This window comes from Cupressus sempervirens, chromosome 11, assembly GCF_028749045.1.
Source record: "Cupressus sempervirens isolate cs-2001-9-10 chromosome 11, ASM2874904v1, whole genome shotgun sequence".
Classification (NCBI taxonomy): Eukaryota; Viridiplantae; Streptophyta; class Pinopsida; order Cupressales; family Cupressaceae; genus Cupressus; species Cupressus sempervirens.
In genome coordinates, this window is record NC_143128.1 from 376,940,274 (window position 1) to 376,953,054 (window position 12,781).

General features: G+C 37.3%; 1 protein-coding gene across 2 annotated transcripts in view; it reads left to right on the top strand.

Annotated features, from left to right (window-relative positions):
• The window catches only part of ABCB28 (non-intrinsic ABC protein 8), a 308,160-nt gene that overhangs the window by 21,076 nt on the left and 274,303 nt on the right, over positions 1 to 12,781 (top strand). Inside the window, exons 1-2 of one of the 2 annotated variants that reach the window (XM_089808595.1) lie at positions 5,716 to 5,808; positions 5,968 to 6,155. In XM_089808595.1, the coding sequence (XP_089664721.1) occupies positions 5,730 to 5,808; positions 5,968 to 6,155 (267 nt within the window). In that variant the 5' untranslated portion in view covers positions 5,716 to 5,729. Of the gene's footprint in view, positions 1 to 5,715; positions 5,809 to 5,967; positions 6,156 to 12,781 lie in introns of those variants that run through there. The other variant, XM_089808594.1, reaches the window with a different exon arrangement.

Here is a 12,781-nt window from a genome sequence, read left to right on the forward strand (position 1 = left end):
AACCTGGAATGCTAGTGTATATATCCTCTAACTACATCTCCTCTACCGACTCTGACCACGTACATAGCTCGACGTCAACCTGTGGATAAGCTATACTGTAGCATGGAGTGTCATCAGACAAAACATTTATAACACTCCCATCCTGAGTGTCGTCACTAGAAATCTCCATGCTCACATCCTCAGTACAGGAATATAACACTGTCTCCTGTACCGAACCCATACTACGATTGCTATCATAAATATCAAAATTGTCAGAGCTCAAACTCTCCTCGCAGTCATCACTCAATATCATACAGGGGGCATCGTCACCAATGCAACTCATAGCGTCCTCGAAAGTATCCTCAGATGTGTCCATACTGACAACTCTCACATCACTTGTAGGAATCTCAACTGCAGACACAGATCGCTGTACACATGACTCATTGTCAACCTGTACACCAACAATGCTGGAGCCCAAACTGAAATCAAGTGTCCCCTCTGTAATACTATGATCACCAAGTACACCACTAGGAGACTCCATAGAAGCCTTGTGCCTATTTGAGGAAGCCACTGCCTCCTGAATTGGAGCCATGCCACTGAAGCTGACATACACATCCCTGATGACAATTCCCTCTGAAGAAGAATCTGAATGATCAGAGATGACTACAACATCAACTGCCCTTGTAGAATCCACAGTAACTGCTCTGGGAGCCTCAACCCGGTGATGCTCGACACTACTGTCCTCCAGTGGCATAGAAACATCCACTGAGTCTGGTGCAACAAAACTATCATTAGCACTACGAATGGTAATAGCAGGTGCTGAACTAGATAATGGTATGTTAGCATCATGATCAGTGGACGGAGAAAACTCAAGTCTTCTCCCCTATGAACCCGATGTCGACCTACTAAAAGCAGAAGTAAAATATCTTGCTATCCTGTCAACTATAGCCGGATCTGACAATCTCTCTGCCAGTCGTTGCTGATGCAATCTTAATTTCTTGACACTTTCCACCAAAGCATCTAACCCTGTTCTCTTTTCTCTACTACTGTGTCGACTTCCCGAACTCGACCTCCTGTATCTATTCATGGATGAGAAATAGAAATATTGATCACTCTGATAATAATCTCATACAAATAATGAAATCAATTCCCATAGGATGGCAAGATCAGAGCTCTGATACCACTGTAATGACCCTGCTCAAGTCTGACCTCAAAATGTTGATTGAAGGCTCAAGGAATTCCGTGAAACAATTCACATGCAAACTTCTAACTTGCTGGTCTGAGTTATTAGACTGATTGTATGCTTGATAAATGTTGAAAGGAGACTACAAATGATTACAATTCAACACTTAAATGTCTAAACTATCATCTAGATGCATATACAACCTTCTTTTTATCACTTACAATGCACTACAATAATTTCTATATGTAAATTATTCATCTTCAGCCACTCGACATTATGTCAAACAATTGGCATACAATGGGTATATGACTGTTATAATATTTCAGTTTGCAAGGTCTGCCCTTTGGCTGAAAATGGGTGATGCAAATGTTTAATAATGAATGCCAAATAATCTAACAATGAGCTGAGAATGAAATGCACTTTCCTTTACATGAGTTCCTAATGAATAAATGCATACCAATAGCCAAGCACATTTTTACAAACACTTGGCATGCAACCCAATACTTTAATCAAAATGAACATTATGCCAAACAATAGACATGCAACTCATCTCCCCATTTATTGACTAACAATTTGCATCCAATAGTGACATAGATTATGTAATAACCCCAATAGGTTATAACTTCTTCAAACACCAAAAATCTTTATACTTCAGTTGTTTGACATTTCGTCAAACACTTTGCAAGCAAGGGGTCAAATGACTAATATAACTTTTCAGATTGCTGCAGTGATTCCTGTTTGGATTTGCCTCAAAGAGAATGCTTACAAAAGACTCCAAATTGTCTAAACAATAACCTAACATAAATATGCAACTAATTTTGGCAATAGTGAATGCATATATGAGTTCTAATCATGAAAATGATCACCTACAGCCAACTGGTATTTTAACAAACAGTTGGTATGCAAGCTAACTGGTTGATAAGAAATGATGTATTAACGCTCAAAGACAACTATTAATGACCAGCAATTGTATCTCCTTGATTGAGGATGAGTATCCAATACAATATTCATACTAAGTTAGCCAAGACTCTTGGCATTTACAAAGATATCAAAATATGATGATTGCTGATAAAGTAATATGCACCTACAGCTGCCAATGAAAACTAATGCAATACTAAATATCTAACTTCAGTACTCCCCTACAACAGTACGCTAATCACATGCATGATTAAATACAACTAAAGCCATGGATTGCTGATACCATTGTGAGAAATGTAAAAATGAATGATATATCTATTAATGAATGATAGGTCTGATACGAAATGACAGTTACAACAGCACTCTATAGTGAAAGGCAACTATGAAAATACACATCGAACCTAGCATATGAAGTCGCCTTAGAGAATAGATGTATTGCAATACCACTGAACAGAAAATAACTTCCTCAAGTGCCCAAGTTGTGCCTCTCTAGCTGCTGCCCCTGATTGTAGATGGCTGTAATAATTTTCTTTGCTTTTTCGAATTTGCTTTTTCGGATTGCTTTTTTAGATTGCCTTTTTTTTCGGATTGCTTTTTTTAGACTGCTTTTTCGGAATGCTTTTTTGCGCCTGCTTTTTTCGAGTCTGCTTTTTCGGCCTGCTTTTTTCGGATTGCTTTTTTAGCCTGTAGACCTGCTAGAAATGACCAATAATTTCGGCCCTGCTAAAATTGCCTCCTGAAATGCTGAAATGCTGAAAATGGCCTTAGGCCCAATGATGCCCTAGCTGAAGTGACTGAAGTATCACTTCCAATTATGCAACCCTTCAGAAGATATTTCACTTCTTCAATTATGCTAATCCAAGGGAGTTTTCGTTCCCAAAGATCAACTGACTATCTGAAACCACTTGGCTCCACAATAGACTATGTGACTGAATCACAATTGACTATGTGACTGAATCACAATTTGATGTCAAGAGAGAAATAAACAATTGGATGATTAGAATGAGGCCCGGGGTGCCTATTTATTCTTTTTTCTCCACTTTCTCCAGAAGCTTCTAGAACATTATTTTATTTTATCTATTAAGTGACTTTATAAAATATTTTATAATTCAAGTCACTTTATTAAATTAATTAAATATAAAGTTACCTTTTAATATTTATTTATTTGATAACTTTATAAATAATTAACTTAATACCACTTATTTATTTAATTAAAATAATTAATTAGTCATCCTCATAAAATATTTATTATTTTGGATAACCTAATTAATTAAATTAATTAAATCAAATTGCCTCCAAAATGGGGACATGATAGATTAGCCAAGACTCTTGGCTTTGCAATGATATCTCATACAATGCCAAAATCTGAAATGAGTAATAATCATCTACAGCTGCAACACTATTAATTTTATGTGCAATACAAAATCTGACTTCAATGTTCACCTACAACAGCTCAATAAAATGCAACTATGTAATCATGAAAATGCATGTAAATCACAAAGGAATCTGATATATCAAATCGTCATATGCCATTGATGAAGAGGCAAGCAATATCACATGAAATGATGATCTCATAAGCCCAAATCGAATTCCTGAAGTAGCCGCCCCTGTTTTTGCATAGGCTGATTAACCTCCATGACCACAGATTATGAAGGTTTGGAAATGCAATTGAATGATGCACCAAGTTACCGTAGCGAACACTATTCACAGGTACCGTAGCAGCCAACAATAAATCTGATTTGCAAGTAAACCCTTTATTCAGAAAGTACAACAATACATTAGCTATTGTACTCAAATATTTTTCTCAATGTAGTACAAATAGAAGACTGAAGTATCTTCCTCCCAGCTGCAACAATTCAAGTGATATTTCACACCCTCAAAATTGCTATCAATAGGAAGTTTTCGTTTCCTATGACAAAGAAGTAATCTGCAGAAACCCTAGGCTCCACAAGATGAAACAACAACAACAACAACAACATCAAATCTGCCTGCCGAGAATGAAGCCTGGGATGCCTATTTATTCTTTTTTCTCCACTTTCTCCAAAAACTTCTAGAACATTATTTTATTTATTAAGTGACTTTATAAAATATTTTATAATTCAAGTCACTTTATTAAATTAATTAAATATAAAGTTACCTTTTAATATTTATTTATTTGATAACTTTATAAATAATTAACTTAATACCACTTATTTATTTAATTAAAATAATTAATTAGTCATCCTCATAAAATATTCATTATTTTGGACAACTTAATTAATTAAATTAATTAAATCAAATTACCTCCAAAACGGGGACATTACAATGCGGCAGGCTTTCAAAGATCATGACAACTTTAAAAGGAAGATGACAGGATTCAAGCTTTGATCACAGTCTTAAACCATAAATGAAAAACGATTATATCTGTATTGGAAATCGGCATCCTTAAATACAAGTCGAGTTTTTACTAATATGAAACTAAGAAATGATCTGCTGGCACATGGATTAAACTCTACATTTGTAATATGAAAAGGGAAGTACAAACAACCATACTTATTGAATTTAAATTCCTTACGTGACCCAATCTCTGTCACCGATTGCTGAGAAGGCCGCACTTGTTTAACCTGCCTATCTCTTTTAGTAACCCGCGGGAGTTGGTATTGATGTAAGGCAAAAATGTTAATATCAGAACTGGTTCTGTCTCTATTGTTTTCAAGGAAACTCGACTACTGGAAAAAATAGAAAAGCTGATGAAGTATATGAAAAAGAATGCCGAAAGACCATAAGAAATCCATAATATAGAATGGGGTCAGACCTTTCGGCTACCATCGGTTATAAGATTCAATTCAAATACCCTCAAATCGACTTAAGAGAAAATAAAGAAAGAAAGGAGGAAAAAGAAAGAAGAAAGAAGATGAAAGGTTTTAAAGGTTATTATATTAAAATCTAACATGTACATCACTTAACTGATTATAAATTATAATGGTACTAAATGATTTTATATTTAAAATGTACGTAATAAATAAATATTAAAAACAATATAACAAAAGATAAATTAAAATCCTTTAAGATATGTTTTATATTTTAACTCAATTAGTTTAATTAAATTATTAAATAACTCATGCAAGTCCTGCAAATGTATTCTATTTCAAATCGTTGGGTCCTTCACCCCTTTGCCCAGTGATGGTGATGCCTTGCCTAATTCTTTTCTGGCAATGTTTCCACCCCTTCGACATGCTCCCTGTAAGGAATTTCTTTGTAATTAAATTATAAATTATATAATCATAAATAATCATAACGGTTAACCTTTCATCTTAATTCTATGAATTTGCGATTAACAATCAACTAACATGTCATCTACACTTGAAATCATAACGACCATCTTACCATTTCGCGAGATTATATCAAATTAAATTGCCAACTGACTTCATGCGAACCTCAACGGCTATATTTCAAGCTAGGTCGAAAATTGGGATTTAACACTCTTTTGAGACTGTATTGAACTATTTAACTTTTTTTTGTTGTGATGATTTCACATTTGTCACTGGAATTTGCATTACATTAAAAAATTAATTTTCTTTATTGGAACTATACTAAACCGAGATGTTCTCAAGTGCAGTTATATTCCATTGTCCTCCTTGGTTTTAGATGTCGAGTGCTTATACAGTTAATGCTATTTTCAATGGATACAACATCTTGTAAGAGAAGTGGACGAATCTTTAATATGCACAATAATATTTTTTCAACAGGTAAATGGCATGAGAATGAGTCATAATATGATGTGGTTGTACAAATTTTGGTTTCTTCATATGTGAAATCTAGGAATAGTAGTAAAAATGGGAGGGAGATGCATTACATTAAACAATGACAAGTGACATGATGTTATAAATTTTATTGTGTTTACACAGGGAGATTGTTCGAAATTCTTGTTGGCACAAGCTCAGAACAGTTATGGCGATTGCTTTGCACCATGGGTTCTCTTTATTTGTTAGAACCAATTTTCACCATTATTTTTATAACTAATATGAGTGCAATATGGGAAAGCGTGATGGCAACCTTACGGCTCCAAATATTCAACAGAATCTTGATCCAAAAGGTATGTTCTTGTGTGTATTTTGTTGCCTTTTTTGTTTAGATATATTCAAGCTCCTCCCTTGTAGAAGTTGCTATCATTTGATGGATAAGTTGCTTTATCTTTGACTTTTTAAGGGAGTCTGTCCAAGAAGAATATGGAGGTGCACAATAAATTGATTGTATAAAGCTAATAGAAAGAGACAAATCATATGCATCCTCATATGCCCAAATGCTGTGTGTGCATTCTCAAATATTTAGCGAACATCTCAGGGTAATGCCTAAGGCTTTTTTGGTTTAAGTTCAAATGATCCAAAAGTATAACTAAGAAATAGTTTTTTAAGTGCCTCTTACACAAGTTGCCTTGTAGTGCTGATTTTTCCTCAGCCTTAATATTGCTTAACATATAGACAGGGTTATCTTAGTACTTAAAATGGGTATAACAATAGCAATAAAAATGGAAAAAATGTCATATTATTATGCATAGTAATAAGTAAATTTCCACAGTTCAATTCTAAGAGTCCAAATTCTATTTTTTTTTGGTCATACCAGTGGATGCTATATATTATTCAGAATGACTGAAAGAAATACCTTGGGTCTCTTTGTGTAAGGTGCAAAACAGTGAATTTAAATTCAAACAATTAAGCTCTTGAAGCAATTATTTTAGTTCTTCCATGCAAGATGTCCTCTAAAGTGTGATGTCCAACTGTAAAATGCTGGGCTGCTCGCTTGTAACACCTTGGTTCTAATAATCATAACAATGATAGCAGTAACGATGCAAATGATCTGGGCAACGCTCTTATGCATTATATCAGTAAATGTCCATGGTTCATGTAATGTCCCTAACTAGGACTTTATTTACCCTAAAATTTCCAGTAGGGTTAGGGTTGCATTTTTGGAATGGCCATTTGTAATGTTCCTAACTAAGAGGATGCCAATTTCCAATGAATGACATGCATAAACACTGATTCATATTACATACTTAAGCTCTAATTCCTTACTTATCTCCTCATCAATAACCTTAAGAAGGATAGTGGAATCACTATGCTAGGGCATGTGAAACAGTCTACATGCGGGCTCCCTCAAGGTTCTCACCCATCTTGGGACCTTCCCATCATGTAACCGAATTACTGGCTCCTCACTACACAAACCCCCTATCCTCTTTGCTGTATTAGCAAGTGACGGACAAAGTAGCTAAACATATATTATTATCTTATGGATTATATATACACCACATGCACATTTATTTCTGATTTCACTATTATTATAGTACATCTATTGGACCATCTACTGGTCCCTTACTGTAAATCAGCATTCATGCACAACAGTTTGGGCATGCCACTAGCCATTGCACTGTACTTGTAAGCAATTAAATATGATTTTTAATTCGTGTTCTGGGCATTTGTAATAACCCCCAAATAAATATTGAATTCCTCATAAATGTCAAAATTCCCATCATATGAATGACAAATTATGTATATATATATATGATGTGCAATTATATCTTATATAATTATTTAATTCACTTTCGGACACACACACACACATAAATTCCCTTAGCCACATAATATAAAATATGAAAACATCGATGTTAAAACTATCACACAATCAAACCCATTTTCTTTTACTTAGCTCTCTTGCATCCTGATGATGGATCATGCAGTGTGATCCTAAACTCGTTGATGTTAAAAACTATCACACAATCAAACCTAGAAGAAAGAATACATTGATATGGATTGTGGAAATCTGATATCGCTAATTGAAAATAATTATTAACCAAATATATATATATATATATATATATATATATATATATATATATATATATATATTATGAAAACACTAATTTTTTTAAAAACATATATAATATTAGAGATCATTGATCACCCGACAAAGGTCGCGACCCGAGCAACAAAGGGACACTGTCCCACTAAGCAGTCACACAGATATAAAAGGCTGCATGGGACTTATACGATGGAAAAAAAATCAAGGCAGAAAAAGACATCATTAAAATATTCAAAGTCAGCACTGAGATTATCAACGAAGGTCACTACGATAAGAAGTAAAGGGACAGTGATAAGAGTAAGAATAAATGACTATTGAAGGAGGTTAATTCAAAGAACGAAAACAAAGAGAAGTAAATAAGAATGTGACGAGTATAGACAAGGATAAAAGGAAATAACACTCAATGATAAGAATGATAGGGACAACAACCACTAAATAAATCACAACGAATTACAATCACAGACAAGACTACTCCACCCAGCAACTAGAGGATTGTAAGAATCAATAAATATTAGACTAATAATAAGGAGATTTGTAGAGAGAGACATACAATAAAACCAACAAAACACTATTTGAAAAATAGAGTTACAAAATTAGAGCAAACCATAGGGATGTCATATGCTTCTATTAAATAGAGAAATTACAATTAATAACTACTACGGAGAGGAGATAAGATAAGATAATTCTATTAATGTACAACAAGAGACCACAAGGGTCTAAGAGGCTGAAAGACATAGAACAAGGCTGCAGCTAGCAACGAGAACACTAAACGGTGTCCACGAAAAAATACAAATAGGAAAGCAAAGGAACCAAAAAAAAAAGACAAGAGTAGCCCAACACAGAAGGATATAGTTTGGTGCGAGGGTGTGGCCTAGACCATCTCGAAGGTTTGTTGGGTGTAGGGTGGTGTAGATGTTGTCGGGTAGGTCCTTTGTAGGATCTCACAGACCTAGCGTGTTCAAAAGGCAAGTCGAGCGATTTCTTTGTTCCAAGGGCAAGAGACACCGAAGCAGAAAAGGAGGTGATTGGCTGGTCAGAAGTTGACCTAGGCGAATATTGAAGCTACAAAGTATAGTCCCAGAGTCCCTTGGCCTCCTATAGATAAAGTACAAGGCACTATTGATCAATGTATTTGAAAAATGAAGAGATGGTTGTGTACTATCTGAATATGTAATAGAATCTCCGCTTGGTCTCATAGTAAATGGGGCAACAAAAAATAAAATGAGTCTTAGTTTCTGTCTCCTCAAGATGACAAAGGAGGCAAACCCTTCTTTGTTGATCTTTCTGTATGTGTAACTGATGAGTGCCCCTTCTGAAAGACCCCAAAGAGATGTAAGGGTATGATTTCAATGCCTAGTGAGGTACCAAGGGTGCACAATCACCCTGTCTTGGATATCCATGCAATGTTTGACATAGACAACCATCTTTGGGTGGAGTCCCCCCAGAGGGTTACTCCATGTGATAATATATTGTTAGTAGATGTTGAGCCTTACATGCTTGTTCATCTCCTATTGAGAGGGAAAGAGGTGAACAGGGGCATCCATGGAGAACTGGAAGGGAGGAAGGCAATCCATCACAATCCCAATCAAGTTGAGAAGAATAGATGCCTGGGCGAACCAACAACAAGCCCTGCCAGTAGGATTGGAGACTACCATCACCTCAGAGGAGCAATAAGCAACGCAAGAATACTTGTGATGACCCTTAGTAGAGTTTGCGAAGCTCTAAAGACAATGGAGAAACCGAATCAAGTCAAAGATGGTCCCAAGTTTGAAAGGATGAGCCCCAAACTCGGCCAAGATGATAATGTGTTCGCTGGTCTGATGGCATCTGATAATATGATGGAGTTTATGGACTCTCTCAACTAAAGCCTAGTTAGAATCCAGGAGAGAGAGCCCCCACAGAATAGAGTTGTAGAGGACGGTCAGCCTGACTAAGGAGTCCAAAAGGGACATCTTGGTAGTGGTATCCTGGAAGTGATGTTTGAAGCACTGTCTCTAAAGCATAGTTAGGGAACCAAGCCCCTTGTCAACCCGAAGCTGCATGGTTGGTCTCAAGCTGAAGCAAGACTCAGAGAGCTTAACACACAAGTAGGTGTAGGAGGATGAGATCTCAACTTCTACGCCTTGAAAGTGGGAGTGAAAATATGAGGTCTTCAAATAGTTGAAGACCATCACCCGAGTCTTGCCTAGGTTTAGAATTAACTGCCCCAAGTCACAAAAGGAAGCCAATCCATCTAGGAGTAATTGGAGCCCCTTAGGAGAGGAGGACAAAAGAACCACATTGTCAATAAACAACAAAATGAAGATCAAAACGCCATGCAAATGACATGCATCGCAGGGGGCAAGAAGTCACAAAGGAAAGTCTTGAGCTCATCAATATAGATACCAAAGAGAGTAGGGGAGAGAGAGCATCCCTAATTCACCTTGATGGTGCTCTGGATAGTATTGGAAAAACCATGAGGAGTCTTGAACCTGCCCACAACGTCCTCGTAAAGCCTCATGATAGCTGTCAAGAGAGTCTTTGAAACCCCAATATCCTTAAGTCTTTGGAAGAGAGCTGTCCAAGGAACAAAATCAAAAGTTTTGTGAAAATCAATAAGGCATTGATAAACCTTGGCCAAGCAGTGTCGTGCCTCCTCAATGATAGTCCGTAGTGTCAGAATATGGTCCATAGTTTGAAAATCTATACGAAAACCTGCCTACCTTCTAGCTTGACAATGTCGTTGATCAAGCTCCCTCGATAAAATAGTGTTCAACACAGTGGTGTAAAGATAGGCGAATTTATACCCAACTACGATGGTCCTATAGTTGCTGGGATTCGAAACTGTCCCAGTCTTATGGATTGGATAAATAACGTTCCATGACCAGGAGTTGAGAAAACTAGTACAAACCACTCTGTTAAAGAGTACAATGAGAAAGGACTCCAAAACAGTGATACCAAGCTTGAAGAGCTCCGCTTGGAACCCTTCCTCTTCCACTGTCCTACTACTATTCATGAATTTGATGACCTCATTGACGTTGGAATAGGCGAAGAGATGAAAATGAGGTGAGGGGTAAGGTGGAGAGGAGGCTAGCTAGGGATATCATAAAGGGTGGAGGTGTGGGAAACAAGGGAGTTGTGGTCCAGGGTGGAGGGAGTAGGGGTGGGTGGTGAGGGAACATGGTGCGCCAGAAGAACTTTAGAGATCATAGGAGGAAGTCACAAAGGGAAGTGCATTGTCTTGTGAAAACGGGCTGCTTCTTGTGGCGAAGAAAATGGTAGTAAGCGATCTTCAACTAAGAAAATGAGGAGGGGGAAAGAGTGGAAGAGGTTGAGAAAATTGAGTGGTGGAAGGATTTGCAATCCTCATCAAACCACTGATTCATGAGGCAAGTGTTCCTGCATTTGGGTGTACGAAAAAAAGAGGAGGTGCAGTGGGGAATGGAGAGGAGGATGGACTCCCACAAGGCAGCTGCCTGCGACTCAAACATGGAGGGAACATCCCTAGAAGAGGTAGTCTAAGGTGGAGGACAAAGAGGTCACAATTATTCTTGGAGAAGCAGAAAGAGGTATGGATGGAGGTGGGGTGGTCAACTTCGGGGGGGGTGGGAAGGAGGAGGTGGAGGGGCAGGGGGAGAGGAGACGCTGAAGGTAAGGCTAAGGAGGGCGTGATCAGTCAAGGGGAGGCCAAAGATGGTGAAGTGGCTAATGGAGGGGATGAGGGAAACACCAGAGAGAACATAGTCAATGACACTGGCACTACCACAGTGGGGCCAATACGGTGAAAGTATCGGAGCCAAGAAAGCAGGAAAGCCTATTCAGGATCACCAAGCTTGAAGACTCACATAACTATAAGAGATGATGACTGTACCTAGTGAGGGGTCTTTGACCATCCTCATAAAAGCGTTGTAAGCCTAGGGAGTCCGGGTTCGATTCAACCATACAAATTGGATTGAACCCATGATCGTGGAGGGGTGTCTGAAGGTCTTTGGTACGAGCATTAAAATCCCCAAGATAATGATATCACCCATGGCCAAAAATCTAGTAATACACTTATGTAAGTTCTCGTGAGGGCCACCGTACTCTTTGCTAAGGACAACATAGTATGAGGAGGCCGGAGGAGAATAACACACAACAATGAAGATATCCTTGAAGTGAGATGTAAAAACCCTTGCTAGCTATGGCTTTGACAAACATCAATCGTTCAGATGTTTGACATTTTGTCAAACATTTCGCAAGCAAACTTGTTCCCATTGTAAGGCTAGATGATACTATTTTGCTTAGAGTGTTAGCTTGGAAACTTAAGGATCTTTAAAGAATATACTCTTTAAATGGATTAATGCATATAACCAGATGTAATGCCAATTCTCCAACTTATTTGATTATTAACTTCACATACACAACTCAACTAAAATTGATATCAGAATGATGATAGACAATTAAATGAGCAATTCCACTTTATTTATAGCTTTAACACAAATTGCATTTACTGAACACAATGCAATTACGTGTAAAATGTAATAATGAACCTGGTAATGATTTACACAATAAGTATCAAGCTTCTCCACAAAACCATAGCCCGGGAATGTAATGCTACAACAGTCCAAAATGATGCCAAGGCAGTGAATGTTTTGCGTTCAACAACAGTGAGATAAATGCCCATGATGCAAAAGGATCTAACGCTAAATAGCAAAGGATTGAGGCATTCATTGAGTGAAGATTCAGCAGACATTAATAGCAGACCAGAATTGCACCATTTAATAGGGCATTTGGAGCATCTAACAGGGCTGAAATACCACACCCAATCTCAGTTACAAAATCGCCCAGTTCAGAAAAATATGCACAGCCCAATAGGGTAATTTGCTTCCCTCAATATGCAGTTCGTCC